We start from the raw sequence: 20,875 nt of genomic DNA, 5'->3' as shown, positions 1-20,875 counted from the left end.
TAGAGAAATAAGCTGAGAGCCTTATGGGGGGGTTCCCTTGTGACTCACTCTTTGATTTTCTCTTGCTTCCTTTAGAATCCTTTCTTTGTCTTTAACTTTGGCCATTTTAATGATAATATGTCTTGGTGTAGGTCTGTTTGAGTTCTTCTTGTTTGGGAGCCTCTGTGTCTCCTGTACTTAGACATCTGTTTCCTTCTTTATGTTTGGAAAGTTTTCAGTCATGATTTCTTCAAATACCTTTTCAACCTCCTTTTCTTTTTCTTCTCTTTCTGGGACCCCTATCATGTGTAGGATGGCATGCTTTATATTATCCCATAGGTCCCTTATATTGCTTTCATTGTGTTTTACTTGCTTTTCTGTCTGCTGTTCTGATTGGGTCACTTTTATTATCCTGTCTTCTAAGTCACTTATTCATTCTTCAGCATTATCTAGTCTGCTTTTGACTGCCTTTTGCTCAGCTCTTATCTGTCATTGAGTTTTCTGTTTTTATTGGCTCTTCTTTATAGTTATTTATTTCCTTTTCATAGTATTCTCTTTCTCTATTCATAGCTTATTTCATTCAGTACTTTTATCATTTCCTCTTTGAAGTCATGATCTAGTAGACTGTCAAGGTCTATCTCATTGTTCATTCAGGGGATTTCTCTTGTTCTTTTAATTGGGAGTAGTACCCCTGCTTTCTCATTTTACTTGTATTTCTGTGGCTCTATGGATTTAGGCATATCAGTTATCTACTGTAGTTTTGAAGGACTTTTTTTGTTTTTTTTTGTTTGTTTTTATTTAAAGTGGGAGCATTCCTGTGTAGACTGTGTGCATCTAATACTATTGTTGTGTTGGCTGTTCTTAGTATGGATGGTTGCCACGTCTTTCCTCCATGAGTGTTGGCTGTTATCCCTTTGATTGGGGGTGTAGTTGGTGTTGTGGTGTTCAGGGCCTGCTCTGAACATTGTTGAGCGGGGCCTCCTTTTTTGTTCTTTGGTTGTCACAGCCTTGACATGGGCTGGGTCTGCTCCCCTGTCCCTGCAATAAAGGCTTCCACACCCGTTTCTGAGTTATGGTGTGTAGTAGACAGGATAAGAGCTCTTCACCTGGAAGAAGGGTAGGCAGGAGATGTCCCCTGGGAAGTGCCCTCTCTGGTGTTGTCTGTCATGTTATGTGTACTTAAAAAGTGCTCTTTGTTGATGCTTCCTTTGTCCCTGCCTTAGCTGCAGGAATGTCAGGCACCTGCTCTGGTGTCCTCCAGGTTCTGAGCCCCAGGAACCACCAGTGCAGATCTGCCAATGTCAGGCACTAGGATTCGCCATAGTAAGCATGCAGTCACACACTTGAATCTGTGGTGCACAACAGGGTCAGCACAGACCCCAGCCACACCTCCGCATAAGGTCTGGTATGCCTGCCTGTTGTAAACACTTACACATACCCCTAACATGAGCCAGAACTCTGCTCACTGTTTGTTCATCACAGAGACACAGGTCCATAAAGTGTCCAGAGAAAGAAAATCTACCCTCTCTGCCTAGGGCTGTAAACAAATCTCAGTCCCACCTGAGAAGCTGCAGTGCCACAAGGTATGGATTCAGCTTTCAGCCCCACCTCCACACAGCAGTGATGGCTATGACTGAGCCCCACCTCTCTTCTCATGAGAGCACACCAGTAGTGGAGCCAAGAGGACAACATGGATATGGTGTGGCTGCCTTGAGCTCCTCCCCTAACACATACACCAAAAGTGGTGCTTTTTTATGGGGGTCCCAGGCTGTTCTGTTCCACCCACACCCCCAGCCAGAGCTCACACTGCCCTCTAGTCTCCTGAGACTGCCTCTGTGCATTGGGCCCCAGCCCTCTGCCTGGGGTCCTCACCGATCTCCAGCAGCCTTTCCTGGCTTATCTTTGCTGGCTTGTGTCTAGGGCCAGGGATTGCAGGGGCCTTCCATGTCAGTTTCCCTTAGTTCTGTCTGCTGAGTGATTGCCACTTTCTCCTCCGAGCCTCAGAAGCTCTGCTTCTGTCCCAACTGACCTCCCGGTTTGAGAAGGAGCTTCCCAGTGTAAGGGTGCCTTTCTTCCTATGCTGCTCCCTCATTATAGGACTGGTCCTGCATCATTTTTTTCTTTTTTCTTTTTGTTTTTCTTACAAGATTTTGTGAGAATCCTCCTGTATCTCAAAGCAAGACACACTCTGCCAGAGTTCAGTAGGTGTTCTGTGCAATTCAGTGGATTTATGGATGCAATTCCTGGTGCATTTGTGGGAGAGGGCGAGCTGTGAATCTCTCTACTTCACCATCTGGGCTGAACCCCTATTGTGTATATATACAATATCTTCTGTATCCAGTCACCTGTTGATGGACACTTAGTCTGCTTCCATATCCTGACAATTGTAAATAATGCTGCTATGAACAATAGGGTGCATGTATCTTTTTGAATTAGTGCTTTCATTTTTTTGGGGGGGGTGGTTTTTGGGGTTTTTTGATATATACCCAGGAGTATGGAATTGCTGGGTCATATGGTAGTTCTTATTTTAGGTTTTTGAGAAACCTTCATAAAGTTTTTCACAATGGTTATGCCAATTTACATTCCCACCAAAATTTATTTACTTGATAATAGCCATTCTGACAGGTTTGAGGTGGTATCTCATTATGGTTCTGATTTGCATTTCCCTGATGATTAGTGATGCTGAGGATCTTTTCATGTGCCCATTGGCCATCTGCATTCCATTTTCAGAGAAATGTCTATTCAGGTCTTTTTCCCATTTCTTAGTAGAGTTGTTTGTTTGTTTTTGATGTTGAGTTGTATGAGCTGTTTATGTATGTTGGATCTCTTCTCTTCTCAGTCATATCATTTGCAAATATTTTCTCCCATTCAGTAGGCTGTCTTTTCCTTTTGTTGATGGTTTCCTTTGTTGTGAAAAAGATTTTAAGTTTTACTAGGTCCCATTTGTTTATTTTTGCTCTTATTTCCTTTGCTTTCACAGACAGATCCAAACAAACATAGCCAGGATTTATGTCAGAGTGTTCTGCCTATGTTTTACTCTAGAAGCTTTATGTTTTCTGATCTTATATTTAGGCCTTTAATCCATTTTTAGTTTATTTGTGTGTATGATGTTAGAGAATGTTCTAATGTTTCTTTTACATGTAGCCATCCATTTCCCATCACCACTTATTGAAGAGACAGTCTTTTCTCCACTATATATTCATTCTTGCCTCCCTTGTCATAGACTAATTGACAATAAGTGCATGAGTTTATTTCTCGGGTTTCTCTCCTGTTCCATTTATCTATGTGTCTGTTTTTGTGCCAGTACCATATTGCTTTGATTTTTGTAGCTTTGTAGTAGAGTCTGAAGTCAGGGAACATGATTCCTTCAGTTCTGTTCTTTTTCAACATTATTTTGGCTATTCAGAGTCTTCTGTGTTTCCATACAAATTATTAAATTGCTTGATCTAGTTCTGTGAAAAATGTCCTTCATATTTTAATGGGGATTACATTCAATCTGTACATTGGCTTAGGTAGTAGGGTCATTTTAACAATACTAATTCTTCCAATCCAGAAACATGGTATACCTTTCCATCTGTTTGTGTCATCTTCAATTTCTTTCATTAGTGTATAACAGTTTTCCAAGTACAGTTCATTTACCTCCTTAGGTAGGTTTATTCCTATGTATTCTATTATTTTTGATGGGATGGTAAATGGGACTGTTTCCTTAATTTCTCTTTCTGGCAGTTTGCTGTTAGTGTATAGAAATGCAACAGATTTCTGTATACTAAGTTTGTATCCTGCAAATTTACCAAATCATTGATGTACTCTAGTAGTTTTCTGATGGTGTCTTTAGGATTTTCTATGTATAGTATCTTGTCATCTTCTAACAGTTTCTTAACCTCCCTTAGCTTCAGTCAACCTCTTTAGAATTGCTCTGAAAATTAAACAATGTATGCAAACCATTCTGCACCTAGTAGGTACTCAGCAAATGAAATCTATTAATATTGTTTTCTCTATTCCACATTTTTACTATAATGCAGGAATACCAATACACTCAATTATTACTTTTTAAAATAAAAGCTGTGTAAGATCACACAGCTTAAAAATAGGTAAAAATCTGAACCAAGTTTCAGCCAACTGTAAGATCATGTGTCTAACTCCTACCAACTCCCCATAGAGAACCAGTAATCCAAGGTATTAGAAGGGTCATTACCATGGATATAGTTTGGTGGCAAGGACAGGATTGAAGGGCAAGCTAAGATTGTGCAGTTACAAGAGTCTATGAGACCTTTATAACAGGGTAGGAGTGAATGGCAGAGGGGCCTGAAGCCTGAGCCTATTGAAGGATGTTCCTAGGAAATTGACATTCACTTCACTCATTCTCCCAGTCTACAATCAGAAATGTGTTAGGATTGTTTTAGACCATCTACTTGCCCCTAGCTGGCACCTATCCAACAGTCTATAGATCAGTCAGATGGGAAACACAGCAGGCGAGTATAAGAAGTCCATGAGAATTGGGGAGGGTGACACTCATGCCTTGCAGTCTCCTCATTCTGTATGCATGCCATCTTCTTCAATCAAACACCCCCATGGGATGTTTAGGACCCTAGGAGCTGGCATTTCCCTTTGAAAGTACTCTGGGTTATGCACTGATTTGTGAATCCTACACCACTAACAATGCTGAACTTTATCTGAGCCCTGGGCTCCAGGAAAGTAGAGACAGTTAAGAAATACCCTTTTATGTTCTGAAAAACAGCTAAACTGCAAAAGACCAATCTGCCCTTGCATAAAAAACCCATCACCATCCTTCCTTATAACTCCCACAAGACTTGCAGATGACGTCCTTGTTTACCTGCCTCTATAATACCCCAAGTTTTCTTCCTTTTCTTTAAAACATTCCTTATTAATGAAGGTTCTCCCTATGGAAATAGTTTGAATACAACCACGTCTTTTAAACTGTCCTATGCACAGTTTTGGTACTTTTGGTTTTATCATTTTTATCATTTGAGTTGCACACAAAGAATTTTCAAATCAAAGAAAATGCTTAGCCTTCCCTGGGTTAAATTTGTATAGGTAAAATATTTTAATAAATGTATTTTAGCTATTAAATGCTATACAGGAAGTTCCTAGAAAATTGTCAATGGCCTCCTTGTCCATGATATATTTCTAATTATCAGAGTCCTGGTGCTGCCTTGCCTGATAATAGAAAACAGTAAAGTGTTATCAGTTGTAATTTAAGTATTTTTTTAAATGTTAATTTGATTGTAACATTACTTCTTTAATTTGAAATTAGCATCTTGAAATCAGTGGTTTTAATTGGGGACTCATATCTGTTACATTTGTAATTTTATTAGTATACAGATGTTTAGGACTACTTCAGATTATAAATTCTAATTTCTTGATAGTCTTAATATATTCTTGGTATCTTCTAACTATATGGTTGGTATATTATGTCAGTATTCTTACCTTATAGCTGAAGAGTTTTATAAAGGTTGCATTCATCCATTTTTATAAGTTAAATGTAATATCCATCTTCTCTGAAATTAGAAATCATTATGTTTACAAATATTTTATCTAAACTCTTTTTACAATCCATTATGGAAAGAACTGTAAGACTCTCTTCACATGTAATGTGAAATCTAAAAGCTCAACCCAAAATTCCATCCTAAATATAATTTTACCAATTTTTTCCAGTGAAACAGAAGATGTATTCATTCAGAGCCAGTAGTGTTGGCAATTGGAGGGCATGGCACACTCTGCTGTTTCAGCTTCCAAAGCAACTGTTCTTTCCCAACAATAGCCTCCCGGTAAGATTGCTAAGATTTCTCCTCAAAGCCTCCAAAGAGCCTCAGCCTCAGCTGTTGGAACACTGTTTGTTCCCCTCACTAACACCACAAATCCCAGCTTTCAAAATGACAAATTCAACAGACAATGACAATGACAGGCCATTGAAATTCTCAAAATCTCTTTTCAGTCCCCATCAATAAAGGTCAGTTCATGAGGCAGCATCCCTAAAAGCAACAGTCAGATGATAACTAGGAGTTTCTGGAATTGGCAGGCAAATGCTAACTGAGTTAATGGGTTATTGTAAGGCATACAGTATGTGTCACAGCCAGCAGATATCCATAAGAACCTGGCGGTGTCAGGGGTGGTCACTTATATTTTTGTTCATGAGCCATTATGCTCAAGCTTGCACACCCGTTCTTTTTCCTGCATAGCTCTAGTTGACATTTATGCTAGGGTTCGGGGGGTGAGAGAGTTGAAACACAAAGTTCAGCATAAAGGATGATATCAGACACATCCCAGATCCGTTGGTTGGCTTTAGGGAAAACAGGCATCTGTTCAAAATTAGATCCTTCTAGCAGAAAAAAAGACAAATTTAGGAATTCCACATACCATGCATATGCAATCTTCAAGGTTACCAATTAACAGGCAAGTAGTAGTTATTTTTAAGAAAGAAACATGTTTAGTTTGGGCTGCTATAACAAAATACCATAGATTGGGTGGTGTATAAACAATAGAAATTTCTCATAGTCCTCGAGGCTAGAAGTCCAACATCTGAGTGCCAGTATGGTTGGGTTCTGGGTGTGCCCTCTTCTGGCTGGAAGACTTCTAACTTCTCACGGTATCCTGAAATGATGAAAACAGGGCTAGAGAGCAATGTGGGGTCCCTGTTATGAGGGCACTAATCCCATTCATGAGGGCTCCATCCTCATTACCTAATTATTTCTCAAAGGTCCACTCCTGTTACTATCACACTGGGGGTTAGGGGGCTTTCAACATGAATTTTGGGAAGATACAAATAGTCAGTCCATTGCATTCCTCCCCTTGCTCCACAAAATTCGTAACCTTCTCAAATGCAAAATACATTAATTCCATCCCAGCAGTCCCAAAAGTCTTAACTCATTTGAGCACCAACTCTTAGGTCTAAAGTCCAGAGTTTTCTCTAAATATCTAAATCAAATATTGGTGAGACTCAGGTATGAATTATTCTGAGGCAAAATTCCTCTCTAGCTGTGAACCTGTGAAACCCAACAAGTTACATGTTTCCAAAATACAATGATGGGACAGGCATTGGATAGAAATTCCCACTCCAAAAGGGAGAAAAGAAAGAAGGAAGGTCCCAAGCAAGCCCAACATCTAGCAAGGCAACCTCCATATGATCCTAAGTCTTGAGAATAATGCTCTTTGGCTTCACACTGTGCTTTACAGACCCACTGGGGCAGCAGTCCAGCCTTCTGGACCCACTGAGGCAGCAATATCACCCCTAAAGTTTGGTGGAGGGATGCACACATGGTTGCTCTCTTCAGTGGCTTTGCTCATGCCTTGGTTCTCTGTCTTGAAGGGGCATGGAGGGGTGTTGTACTTTCATGGTTCTGCAGAATGACCTCACCCCTACAGCTCCCTGAGTATTAGTCTTGCCCATTAAGACCTAGGCAGAGGCAGCCCTGCCCCACCAGGGTCTATGCACTCTAGGCCTGTGGTGGGAGTGGCAGCCCTGATGATATCTGAATAACTTTCAGGGTCCTCTATCCCTTATCTTGAGAAATAGTGCATATTCACAGCCAAGTTGCTCTATGGCCTGGTCCTGTAGGATGTAAGAAGTCTTTCTTCAGTTTGTCCTGCTTTCTCTGTTTCCTTCAGTCCTAGCAGGCAGTATTACTGCTGGTATAATACTGTCTCTGTTCCTAGCTTTTGTTGAGATGGTTGATTAAGTCCTTGGTTCACACCGACACTAATCTTTTCAAATCGTAGGTTCACCACACTTTTTAGTGTTCTCTTCCAAACATACTTCTCATTTTTTATAATATGGACACGTCTTTGAGTTCTGGTTCCATTTCGCTTAATAATTCCATTTTCTCTTCATTTATTTCCTCTCACATTTTAGTATAAGGAGTCAGGGGACATCAATCCACTCTTTTAACACTTTGCTTAGAAATCTCCTCAGCCAAATATCCAATTTTGTTGTTTGCAAGTTTTACCTTCCAAAGAATAGTAGAAGACAAACGATTTGGCCTAACTATTTACCATTTTACAATAAGGATCACCTTTTTTCTATTGCCCAATAACATGTTCCTCACTTCTGTCTGAGGCCTCATTAGAATGGACTCCATCACCTTTTTTTTTTTTTTTTTTTTGCTTTTTTTTGGGGGGAGGGGGATTAGGTTTGTTTAAGTGGAGATACTGGTGATTGAACCCAGGACCTCATGCATGCTAGGCAGGCACTCTAACACTGAGCTATACACTCCTCTGGACTCTACCAACCATATTTCTATCAATATTCTATTCCTGATTACTTAGGTATTCTCCAGAAATACTGAAGCTTTCTCTCCCACTCTCTTTTCTTTCAGAGTGCTCAGAAGAATCGCCTTTAAAATTCCACTCACAGCAATCTAGGCTTTCTCTATTATGCACCTCAAAACTCTTCCAGCCCCTGCCCAAGCCACTTCCACATTTTTAGGTATTTGCTAAAGCAGCACTCCCACTTCTCAGTACCAATTTCTGTCTTAGTTTGATATGGTATAACAAAACATCATAGACTGGGTGGCTTATAAACAACAGAAATTTATTTCACACAGTTCTGGAAGCTGGAAGTCTGTGATCAAGGTGTCAGCATGGTCAGGCTTTGGTGAGAACTCTCTTCCAGGCTGCAGACTCTCAACTTCTCATTGTATCCTCACATGATGGAAAGAGGGTGAGAGAGCTCTCTGGAGTCTCTTTTATAAGAGCACTAATCCCATCCATGAGGGTTCAACCTTCATGACCTAATTATCTCCCAAAGGCCCCACCTCCTAATACCATGATATTGGCAGTTAGAATTTCAACCTATGAATTTGTGGAGGACACAAAAACATCCAGTCTCCATTGAAAAGTACAAAATAATCAAATCTTGTACTAACAATAATGATTAAATAGCTAACATTTATTCAAGCACTGTGTAGACTTGGCATTAATCAACTCATCCCCATTTTACAGATGGAAAAAAAATTAACAGAGAGGTGAAGTCACTTGCCAAGATTACACAGCCAATATGTTGCAAAAGCCAGAGTTCAAACTTGGGCTGTCTGACTCCAGAGTCCATGATATTAACTTTTAAATTAGCCATGCCCTTAGACCAAGATAGATTTGCAGAAAGTAGAGTGAATAAAGAAATAATCCAAATGCAAATGTCTGCCTCATTACTTACACTGCCACATTTAGCCAAAACTATAGTCATCAATCTCATAAAAATACTCACTGCAGTATTATACATAATCAGGAAAAATTGGAAATAAGCTAAATTTCCAACAATAGTTGATTAGTATATAAATATAGCTCCTATAATGATGAAACTTGAATATGTCTACTATTCATTCAACAAACATCTACTATATGCTAGGCACTCCTCTACATGCTAGGGAAAACAGTAGTGAACAAAACAGTGTCCTTGCCCCCCACTCAAGCTTACAAAAATTTTTAAATGACATGAGAAAATGCTTATGATGAAATGTAAGGTTGAGAAGAAAAATTATATATTTAGTATGAACTAAATTACATATACAAGATCTTGTAGCTCACAGTGAAAAAAATGTGACAATGAATATATGTATGTTCATGTATAACTGAAAAATTGTGCTGTACACTGGAATTTGACACAACATTGTTAAATGACTTATAACTCAATAAAAAATGTTAAAAAAATTACATACACATAAAATAGATACAAGTACAGAAAAGAGTTTAAGTATAATATGTCAATACATCCAATAGCTTCTGTGCTGAAATATATCTTGTTATCATAGGTAATTTGATACTCATATTATTCATATTTATTGCAATGAAGATTTAATAATAATAATACACTTTTATATTTTAGTCTGGGTTCATAAATACGCTTGTGTTACTAACATTTCAGTGACATCAGATAATTCAGAGCAGTTCTGTGATCTCATCTAACAAATGCTTTACACCAACTCTTTAACTCACTGGTCAACAATTTTTTTAAATGGCCAGAGGGCAAATATTTGAGGCTTTGAAAACTATCTAGTCTCTGCTATTCCTACTCAACATTGCAGTTGTACTACAAAAGCACCCACAGACAATACTTAACGGTGTTCCAACAAAACTTTATTTACAAAAAAAAGCAGCAGACAAGATTTGGCCCAAGGGCCATAGTTTGCTGACACTACTTTAACTTCATAACTAACAGAAACACAAAGTCCTTTTTACTTCTACTGTTCAGTCTCTTCTTTGTAACATCCCTGAGAGATAGATATTAACCAAATTCTAAAAGGTACAAAACTAAGGCTCAGAGAGAGGAAATATCTTATCCAAAATTGCACAGCTCATAAAGCGAGTTGTTAAATTCAGTTCCCAATGGAGATGCCAAATCTCCTGTTGCCTGAAAATCTATACATATATAAATTGTAGTTTTAAACTTTCTAGGGGAATTTGTTCTTCAGAAGACTCTTACTTCCAATTATTTTGGACAATAAATCCCCCCAAAATCACTCTTTAATCTATCTTTTACCAAAAAAAAAATGTATTTTCATATGTTAGAATCTTTAAAGAAAAATCCCCCTGCAGACTGAGTCAAAGGCCTCAATGGACATATGAGAGATATCATTTGATTCCTTTTGTGTGAGGAGAAAATGGGACTAGGGGAGAAGGATTCGTTATGTTTCTTAAGCAGTCTCCTAGGAGCTTGGCACTGGGGCATAGAGGATAAAGATGCCTAAGTTCTCTATATCTAAAACCCAAGGAGGCTATGGTCTCAGGCCTGCTTTGAGAGGCACACGGCCACATGTAGCTGAAGACTTACCAATGTTAATCTCGTCATCAGTCAGAGTGTCTCCAATGAAATCAAACTGAAAGGACTGCAGCGTCTGGGAAAATTTCTGAACAGCAGAGGAATAATCTGTAAAGGAAGGGAAAACAAGAGAAATGTTCACCACTGCTATCCTTTGCCTGATTCCCTCACCTATGTTAGGGCACATGGGAGAAAAGCAAAGCGAAGTGCTCCCATCAGGTAGCAAACTGCATGGGAAGACTTTAAACAAAAGATCAAACCTTCAATGGAAGGTTTGAGCGACTAATATTACACATCCCTTAGTGAAGTCCTTCATTTAAGTTATGGGGCATGTTTTATTCTCAAGTCCTGTCTTCTCTGACTTGTTCTACCCAGTCTGTAAGACATAAAAGCTACTTAGTTGTACTCCTAAGTGGGTCTCCTTAAGCTTTACTGACTGCCCATTATGAACAATAGACTACATGTTTTCTCACCTCTCACTAAATATCCACAATCATTCCACAAAAAAAAAAAAACAATTAGCTGCAGCTCCCAGAGCTAGCTGGAAGAGCTGGAACTAGAAGCCAGGTAGTCTGTCTTCCTTTCCAGGGCCTTTTCCATGACAACATAGGCAACATCTGGACATTTTCCACATTAACCAGATGGCAGCCTGGACTAAGATACTTTCTGGCAGAGGAACAAATTTAACTTGCTCACAGAGTATTCACTGAGGGACCTAAAATAAGGAAATAATGGGTGAAAAAAATGAGGGTGGTATAGTCAATTTTTTTTCTTTTTGGTCAATGATTTTGAATTTTATTATATAAAAGTTTAATGATGATATAAAATTAAATCACAACCAGCCATCTTTTTGATAAATAATCTCTACTAAATTTTTTCAAATGTGACCTTCACCAAGAGAGCCAGCCAAATCTCCAACTTTGCTACTCCAAGAGTGACTTTCAGGCCAGAAGTATCATCATCACCTGGGAGCTTGATGGAAATACACATCCCCACATCACACCCCAGACCTGCTGAATCAGAAACTGTATTTTGATATAACCCCTAGGGAATTAGTATGTTTTTTAAATAAAGTTTGAGGACTACTGTTCTCACCAAAATGGCACACTAAGACCATATTCTCGATAACTTTTGGTTCCCTTTTCCTATTTCTCTTTTCACTCTACTTTCATCATCCTCCACCTTCACATAAATCAGATACACAAGGTGCTGAGAGTTTCTGCTTTCATCCTAATAGAAAGGGAGACAATACAAGCAGCACCGACTCCCTTCAATGAAAAGCAACCATGGTAAGGCTATCATGGTTAAACACAATAAAATATGTTCAGGCATTTGGCTGGAATATTAATGTGCCAAGAATTTTATTACCATCTTGTCTATGTCCTATTCCCAGGAGTACATCTTTTCAGTATTTAAAGCCTTGATCCGGACTCTGAGAAGATGGTGGAGTAGAAGGGCGCTCGCAGCTCACCCTCTCCCACAAATACACCAAGACCCAAATCTACAGACCCACTCAGCCAACCAGAGCACCTGCGGAACTCCTACAGAACATCGCCCTCTTCAAAAGATAAAGACGCCAAAAATCTGGTAGGAGAAAAGGAAAAAAGAGAGAAGAAAAGGCAAAGGAGAGCTGGACTGGTCCCGCAGGGAGGGAGCGGCAAAGGAGGACTGGCGCTCGTTCGCTGGGTCTCCCCTCTCCAACTGAGAGGCCAGCGGGACGGAAGGGGAGCCTCTGAGACTCGGATCTATACAGAGCAGACCTTGACTGACAGAACTAAGTTAAATGGGCACAGAGCGTCCCCCCTGACACCCAGCCTGAGACGCAGGCCAGCAGCAGGGGGCAGGGCCAGGCTGCCCAAGCCAGGCGGAGGGCGGGGGTGGCTGCACGGAGGCATCCCAGGGGAACACAAGGGTGCGCGCGACATGGCTGTGGTTGCACAGGGCAGAACAATCTGGGCCCTCCATAAAACAGCAAGGTTGATGTGCTCTCGGGGGAAGGGTGCATACCCCCATCTCTGAAAACCCACGGAAACTTTTTGGGGGAAGAAAGGCGGGGCTCAGGCACAGCCTCCATATCCTCCAGTGCTTACAACCCAGGCGGGGGCGAAACCTGCATCCACACCGAAGGGCCTAGCAGCCTCAAAGGCCAGACTGAGACTGGCCTACAGCCCGGGGCAGATAGGATCCTTCCATCCTGGTCCCTCAGAGAACTTGCTCTGCCAAGACAAACAAGGAGCTGGGTTCTGGCTTGGAGCAGGGACAAGGCTGTCCCTTGGCCTTCCCCGAGCCCACCTGCTGAGCACCGACCAGGACAGAGCTCCGACCAGGGCGGAGCGTGCAGCCTCACAGAGCAGCGAGCTACCTGCGCAGGTAGAGGGAGAATGGCCCCCCGCCTTTCAGGCAAGAACACAGCCCTTGACCGAGGTGCTGGGAGGGGGCACGACACGCCCTCCTACCTGGCCAGTCTGCAACATCTGACTGCAGCATCAGGAGGGGCAGTGACCCATCCGCCCACAGTAGAGGAGAGCGCCACGTAACCCAGTGTTAGGAGGAGGCGCGATCTGCTTGCCGACAGGTACTGGGAGAACCACAGAAGAGGGCGCCAAAGGAGGGCCTCTGAAAACAGCAAGCTGAGATTCCAAAACAGGACTAAGACAGAAAGGCTTCACATTAAAAGCACACAGACTAAAGGAGAACACCGACAACCCCCCCTATTTTTTTTCTTTTTTTTTTCTTTTTTAACATTTATTATTGATTTATAATCATTTTACAATGTTGTGTTAAATTCCAGTGTTCAGCACAATTTTTCAGTCATTCATGGACATATACACACTCATTGTCACATTTTTTTCTGTGAATTATCATAAAATTTTGTGTATATTTCCCTGTGCTATACAGTGTAATCTTGTTTATCTATTCTACAATTTTCAAATCCCAGTCTATCCCTTCCCACCCTCCACCACTCTGGCAACCAGAAGTCTGTATTCTCTATCTGTGAGTCTGTTTCTGTCCTGTATTTATGCTTTGTTTTTGTTTTTGTTTTTTAGATTCCACATATGAGCGATCTCATATGGTATTTTTCTTTCTCTTTCTGGCTTACTTCACTTAGAATGACATTCTCCAGGAGCAACCATGTTGCTGCAAATGGCATTATGTTGTCGGTTTTTATGGCTGAGTAGTATTCCATTGTATAAATATACCACCACTTCTTTATCCAGTCACCTGTTGATGGACATTTAGGCTGTTTCCATGTTTTGGCTATTGTAAATAGTGCTGCTATGAACATTGGGGTGCAGGTGTCATCCTGAAGTAGATTTCCTTCTGGATACAAGCCCAGGAGTGGGATTCCTGGGTCATACGGTAAGTCTATTCCTAGTCTTTTGAGGAATCTCCACACTGTTTTCCATAGTGGCTGCACCAAACTGCATTCCCACCAGCAGTGTAGGAGGGTTCCCCTTTCTCCACAGCCTCTCCAGCATTTGTCATTTGTGGATTTTTGAATGACGGCCATTCTGACTGGTGTGAGGTGATACCTCATTGTAGTTTTGAATTGCATTTCTCTGATAATTAGTGATATTGAGCATTTTTTCATGTGCTTTTTGATCATTTGTATGTCTTCCTTGGAGAATTGCTTGTTTAGGTCTTCTGCCCATTTTTGGATTGGGTTGTTTATTTTTTTCTTATTGAGTCGTATGAGCTGCTTATATATTCTGGAGATCAAGCCTTTGTCGGTTTCACTTGCAAAAATTTTCTCCCATTCCGTAGGTTTTCTTCTTGTTTTATTTCTGGTTTCCTTTGCTGTGCAGAAGCTTGTAAGTTTCATTAGGTCCCATTTGTTTATTCTTGCTTTTATTTCTTTTCTTCTAGGAGAAAACTTTTTACATGTATGTCAGATAATGTTTTGCCTATGTTTTCCTCTAGGAGGTTTATTGTATCTTGTCTTATGTTTAAGTCTTTAATCCATTTTGAGTTGATTTTTGTATATGGTGTAAGGGAGTGTTCTAGCTTCATTGTTTTACATGCTGCTGTCCAGTTTTCCCAACACCATTTGCTGAAGAGACTGTCTTTATTCCAATGTATATTCTTGCCTCCTTTGTCGAAGATGAGTTGACCAAAAGTTTGTGGGTTCATTTCTGGGCTCTCTATTCTGTTCCATTGGTCTATATGTCTGTTTTGGTACCAATACCATGCTGTCTTGATGAATCTAGCTCTATAGTATTGTCTGAAGTCTGGGAGAGTTATTCCTCCAGCCTCTTTCTTTCTCTTCAGTGATGCTTTGGCAATTCTAGGTCTTTGATGGTTCCATATGAATTTTATTATGATTTGTTCTAGTTCTGTGAAATCTGTCCTGGGTAATTGGATAGGGATTGCATTAAATCTGTAGATTGCCTTGGGCAGTGTGACCATTTTAACAATATTGATTCTTCCAATCCAAGAGCATGGAATATCTTTCCATTTTTTAAAGTCTTCTTTAATTTCCTTCATCAATGGTTTATAGTTTTCTGTGTATAATTCTTTCACCAACTTGGTTAGATTTATTCCCAGATATTTTATTGCTTTGGGTGCTATTTTTAAGGGGATTGTTTCTTTACTTTCTTCTTCTGTTGATTTATCGTTAGTGTAAAGAAATGCAACTGACTTTTGAACGTTAATTTTGTAACCTGCTACCTTGCTGAATTCTTCAATCAGCTCTAGTAGCTTTTGTGTGGACCTTTTAGGGTTTTCTATATATAGTAACATGTCATCAGCATATAATGACACTTTTACGTCTTCTTTTCCAATTTGGATCCCTTTTATTTCTTTCTCTTGCCTGACTGCTGTGGCTAGGACTTCCAGGACGATGTTGAATAGGAGTGGTGATAGTGGGCATCCTTGTCTTGTCCCAGATTTTAGTGGGAAGCTTTTCAGTTTTTCACCGTTGAGTACTATGCTGGCTGTAGGTTTATCATATATAGCTTTTATTATGTTGAGATATGTTCCCTCTATACCCACTTTGGCGAGAGTTTTTATCATAAATGGGTGTTGAATTTTATCAAATGCTTTTTCTGCATCGATTGATATGATCATGTGGTTTTTGTCCTTTCTCTTGTTGATGTGATGTATTACACTGATTGATTTGCGTATGTTGAACCAGCCTTGTGTCCCTGGGATGAACCCCACTTGGTCATGATGTATAATCTCTTTTATGTGTTGTTGGATTCTATTTGCTAAAATTTTGGTGAGGATTTTGGCGTCTATGTTCATCAGTGATATTGGCGTATAATTCTCTTTTTTTGTAGTGTCTTTGCCTGGTTTTGGTATCACGGTGATGGTGGCTTCATAGAATGAGTTTGGGAGTAATCCCTCCTTTTCAATCGTCTGGAAGACTTTGAGAAGGACTGGTATGAGTTCTTCTTTGTATGTTTGGTAGAATTCCCCGGTGAAGCCGTCTGGTCCTGGACTTTTATTTGTAGGGAGGTTTTTAATTGCTATTTCTATTTCCTTTCTAGTGATCGGATTGTTCAAGTGTTCAGATTCTTCTTGATTCAGTTTTGGTGGACAGTATGTTTCCAGAAACTTGTCCGCCTCCTCTAGGTTATCCAGTTTGGTTCCATATAGTTTTTCATAATATTCTCGTATGATATTCTGTATTTCTATTTTGTTTGTTGTAATTTCTCCATTTTCCTTTCTTATTTTGCTAATTTGTGCTCTCTCTTTTTTCTTCTTTGTGAGTTTGGCCAGAGGTTTGTCGATTTTATTTACTTTTTCAAAAAACCAGCTTTTGGTTTGGTTGATTTTTTCTATGCTCTTGTTAATCTCTATTGTATTTAATTCCTCTCTGATCTTTATTATTTCCTTCCTTCTGCTGCTTTTTGGGGCTTTTTGTTCTTCTTTTTCTAATTCATTCAGGTGGTGGGTTAAATTGTTTATTTGAGATTATTCTTCTTTTTTGAGGAAGGCCTGTATCGCTATAAACTTCCCTCTTAGCACTGCCTTTGCTGTGTCCCATAGGTTTTGAGTGGTTGTGCTTTCATTATCATTTGTCTCAAGGTATTTTTTAATTTCAGCTGTGATTTCCTCATTGATCCATGCTTTTTCAATAACATATCGTTTAATCTCCATGCTTTCCTTCTTTTCTCCTTTTTTTCTCTGTCGTTGATTTCCAGTTTCATGGCATTGTGGTCAGTAAAGATGCTTGAGATAATTTCTATCTTCTTAAAATTGTTGAGGTTTCTTTTGTGCCCAAGTACATGATCGATCCTGGAAAATGTTCCATGTGCACTTGAAAAGAATGTATATCCTATTTTGGGGGGTGGGGGGTAATGCTCTGAAAGTATCCACCAAATCTTGTTTTTCTATTGTAGTATTTAATTTCTCTGTTGCCTTGTTTATTTTCTGTCTGGAAGATCTGTCGAGTGATGTTAATGCAGTGTTAAAATCTCCAACTATGATTGTATTCCCATCAATATCCCCCTTTATCTCTGTTAGTAATTCTTGTATGTACTTAGGTGCTCCTATATTGGGTGCATATATATTAACGAGTGTAATATCCTCATCTTGTATCACTCCTTTAATCATTATAAAATGTCCTTCTTTATCTTTCTTTATGGCCTTTGTTTTAAAGTCTGTTTTGTCTGAAATCAGTGCTGCAATGCCTGCTTTTTTGGCTTTTCCATTGGCATGGAATATCCTTTTCCTCCCTTTCACTCTCAATCTATATGTGTCCTTCTCCCTAAAGTGGGTCTCTTGTATGCAGCATATTGAAGGTTCTTGCTTTCTTATCCAGTCTGCCACTCTATGTCTTTTGACTGGAGCATTTAGTCCGTTAACATTTACAGTAATTAATGATAGATGTGTGTTTATTGCCATTTTGAGCTTATCTTTGCAGTTGACTTGGTATATCCTCTTTGTTCCTTTCTTCTTCCTTTTGTGGTTTGCTAATTTTCCTTTGTATTATCATGGATTGTATTTAGCTTTTGTGACTCCCTTGTAACTTTTTGGCTTGTGGTTACCCTTTTTTGTAAATCTATTAGCCCATTACTATAACTGTTTTTATTAAACTGATAGTAACATGATCCCAAACCCATCCTACTGTTAAAAAAATTTTAAAAAGAAAGAAAAAAATATTCTATATTTCCCTGCCTCCCTCTCCCACTCTCAGTGATTTGTATGTCTTCCTTTATAATTTCGTGTTTACTTTATTTGTAATTCGTGAGTTATCACCTTTCCAGTTGTGAGTTTCTAATTTCTGTGCACCCTGCTGCTTTTCTATTTAGAATAGCCCTTTCAATATTTCTTTTAGCATGGGTTTAGTGTTGCTAAACTCCTGCAGCTTTTTTTTTGTTTGTGAAACTCTTTATTTCTCCATCTATCCTAAAGGATAGACTTGCTGGATAAAGTATCCTAGGCTGCATCTTTTTTTCATTCAGGGCTTTGAATATATCTTGCCACTCCCTTCTGGCCTGTAGTGTTTGTGTCGAGAAATCAGCTGAGAGCCTTATGGGGGTTCCCCTGTAACTTATTCTTTGCTTTTCTCTTGCTGCCTTTAGAATCATTTCTTTATCCTTGACTCTGGCCATCTTGATTATGATATGCCTTGGTGTGGGTCTATTTGGGTTCTTCCTGTTTGGGACCCTCTGAGCTTCCTGTACTTGGATATCTGATTCCTTCTTTAAGATTGGGAAGTTTTCAGTCATGATTTCTTCAAAAACCATTTCAATCCCCTTTTATCTTTCTTTCCCTTCTGCGACCCCTATTATGTGAGGATTGGGATGCTTTATATTATCCCATAGGTCCTTTATTCTATTTTCATTATTTTTTATTTGCTTATCTTGTAGTTATTCTGAATGGGTGCTTTCTATTGCCCTGTCTTCTAGGTCACTAATTCGTTCCTCTGCATTATCTAGTTGGCTTTGCACAGCTATTAGATCATTCTTCATCTCTGTCAATGAGTTTACCCATTGTACTTGGCTTTTCTTTATAGCTTCAATTTCATTTTTGACATATTCTATATCTCTAAACACTATCACTTTTAATTCCTTCAGCACTTTGATCACTCCTTTTTTGAAATCTTGATCTAATAAGCTATAGATATCTATTTCATTGATCTTTCTTTAAGGGGATTTCTCTTGTTCTTTTAATTACGAAAGGTTTTTCTGCTTTTTCATCTTGCTCATACCTCTCTGGCACTGTGGTTTATGGAGTATCAGTTGTTTATTTTGGTCCTTAAGGGTTTTCTTTATATTTAGGAATAGAACTTAGGAAAAAAAGAAAAAAAATCAGAGATAGAAAGAATTTTAAAAGAAGGGAGAAAGAGGGTTTGAAAACAGTGTATAATGAATAATAGAAGAGTGAGTTTAAGCAGAGTATTGGGTTGAGACGTCCTTTTAAAACGTTTAAAACAAAAGGGGGGGAGGAAGATGAATAGATGTATTTGAAACCTGTGTCTAATCAATAACAGGACGTCACACCCCAAGAGAAATAGAAATGAATTAAGAAGTAAAAATTAAGTAGGTAATAGAAAATAGAACAGGTGAAAACAGATTTAAGAAAAAAAAATAGGGCAGGAACAAAGAGGATATACCAATTCAACTGCAAAGATAAGCTCAAAATGGCAATAAACACACATCTATCATTAATTACTGTAAATGTTAACGGACTAAATGCTCCAGTCAAAAGATATAGAGTGGCAGACTGGATAAGAAAGCAAGAACCTTCAATATGCTGCATACAAGAGACCCACTTTAGGGAGAAGGACACATATAGATTGAGAGTGAAAGGGAGGAAAAGGATATTCCATGCCAATGGAAAAGCCAAAAAAGCAGGCATTGCAGCACTGATTTCAGACAAAACAGACTTTAAAACAAAGGCCATAAAGAAAGATAAAGAAGGACATTTTATAATGATTAAAGGAGTGATACAAGATGAGGATATTACACTCGTTAATATATATGCACCCAATATAGGAGCACCTAAGTACATACAAGAATTACTAACAGAGATAAAGGGGGATATTGATGGGAATACAATCATAGTTGGAGATTTTAACACTGCATTAACATCACTCGACAGATCTTCCAGACAGAAAATAAACAAGGCAACAGAGAAATTAAATACTACAATAGAAAAACAAGATTTGGTGGATACTTTCAGAGCATTACCCCCCACCCCCCAAAATAGGATATACATTCTTTTCAAGTGCACATGGAACATTTTCCAGGATCGATCATGTACTTGGGCACAAAAGAAACCTCAACAATTTTAAGAAGATAGAAATTATCTCAAGCATCTTTACTGACCACAATGCCATGAAACTGGAAATCAACGACAGAGAAAAAAAGGAGAAAAGAAGGAAAGCATGGAGATTAAACGATATGTTATTGAAAAAGCATGGATCAATGAGGAAATCACAGCTGAAATTAAAAAATACCTTGAGACAAATGATAATGAAAGCACAACCACTCAAAACCTATGGGACACAGCAAAGGCAGTGCTAAGAGGGAAGTTTATAGCGATACAGGCCTTCCTCAAAAAAGAAGAATAATCTCAAATAAACAATTTAACCCACCACCTGAATGAATTAGAAAAAGAAGAACAAAAAGCCCCAAAAAGCAGCAGAAGGAAGGAAATAATAAAGATCAGAGAGGAATTAAATACAATAGAGATTAACAAGAGCATAGAAAAAATCAACCAAACCAAAAGCTGGTTTTTTGAAAAAGTAAATAAAATCGACAAACCTCTGGCCAAACTCACAAAGAAGAAAAAAGAGAGAGCACAAATTAGCAAAATAAGAAAGGAAAATGGAGAAATTACAACAAACAAAATAGAAATACAGAATATCATACGAGAATATTATGAAAAACTATATGGAACCAAACTGGATAACCTAGAGGAGGCGGACAAGTTTCTGGAAACATACTGTCCACCAAAACTGAATCAAGAAGAATCTGAACACTTGAACAATCCGATCACTAGAAAGGAAATAGAAATAGCAATTAAAAACCTCCCTACAAATAAAAGTCCAGGACCAGACGGCTTCACCGGGGAATTCTACCAAACATACAAAGAAGAACTCATACCAGTCCTTCTCAAAGTCTTCCAGACGATTGAAAAGGAGGGATTACTCCCAAACTCATTCTATGAAGC

The 20,875-nt window shown here is 39.0% G+C and overlaps 1 protein-coding gene across 2 annotated transcripts in view; it reads right to left on the bottom strand.

The window, feature by feature from the left end:
- Window positions 1-20,875, bottom strand: part of OPHN1 (oligophrenin 1) — a 583,720-nt gene that overhangs the window by 378,214 nt on the left and 184,631 nt on the right. For both annotated transcript variants that reach the window (XM_031446485.2, XM_064483080.1), the window contains exon 3: window positions 10,763-10,858. In XM_031446485.2, coding sequence (XP_031302345.1) covers window positions 10,763-10,858 — 96 coding nt within the window. The remainder of the gene's footprint in view (window positions 1-10,762; window positions 10,859-20,875) is intronic.

Source organism: Camelus dromedarius, chromosome X (assembly GCF_036321535.1).
Source record: "Camelus dromedarius isolate mCamDro1 chromosome X, mCamDro1.pat, whole genome shotgun sequence".
NCBI classification, from domain to species: Eukaryota; Metazoa; Chordata; class Mammalia; order Artiodactyla; family Camelidae; genus Camelus; species Camelus dromedarius.
This window is presented reverse-complemented; position numbering and strand designations above follow the sequence as displayed.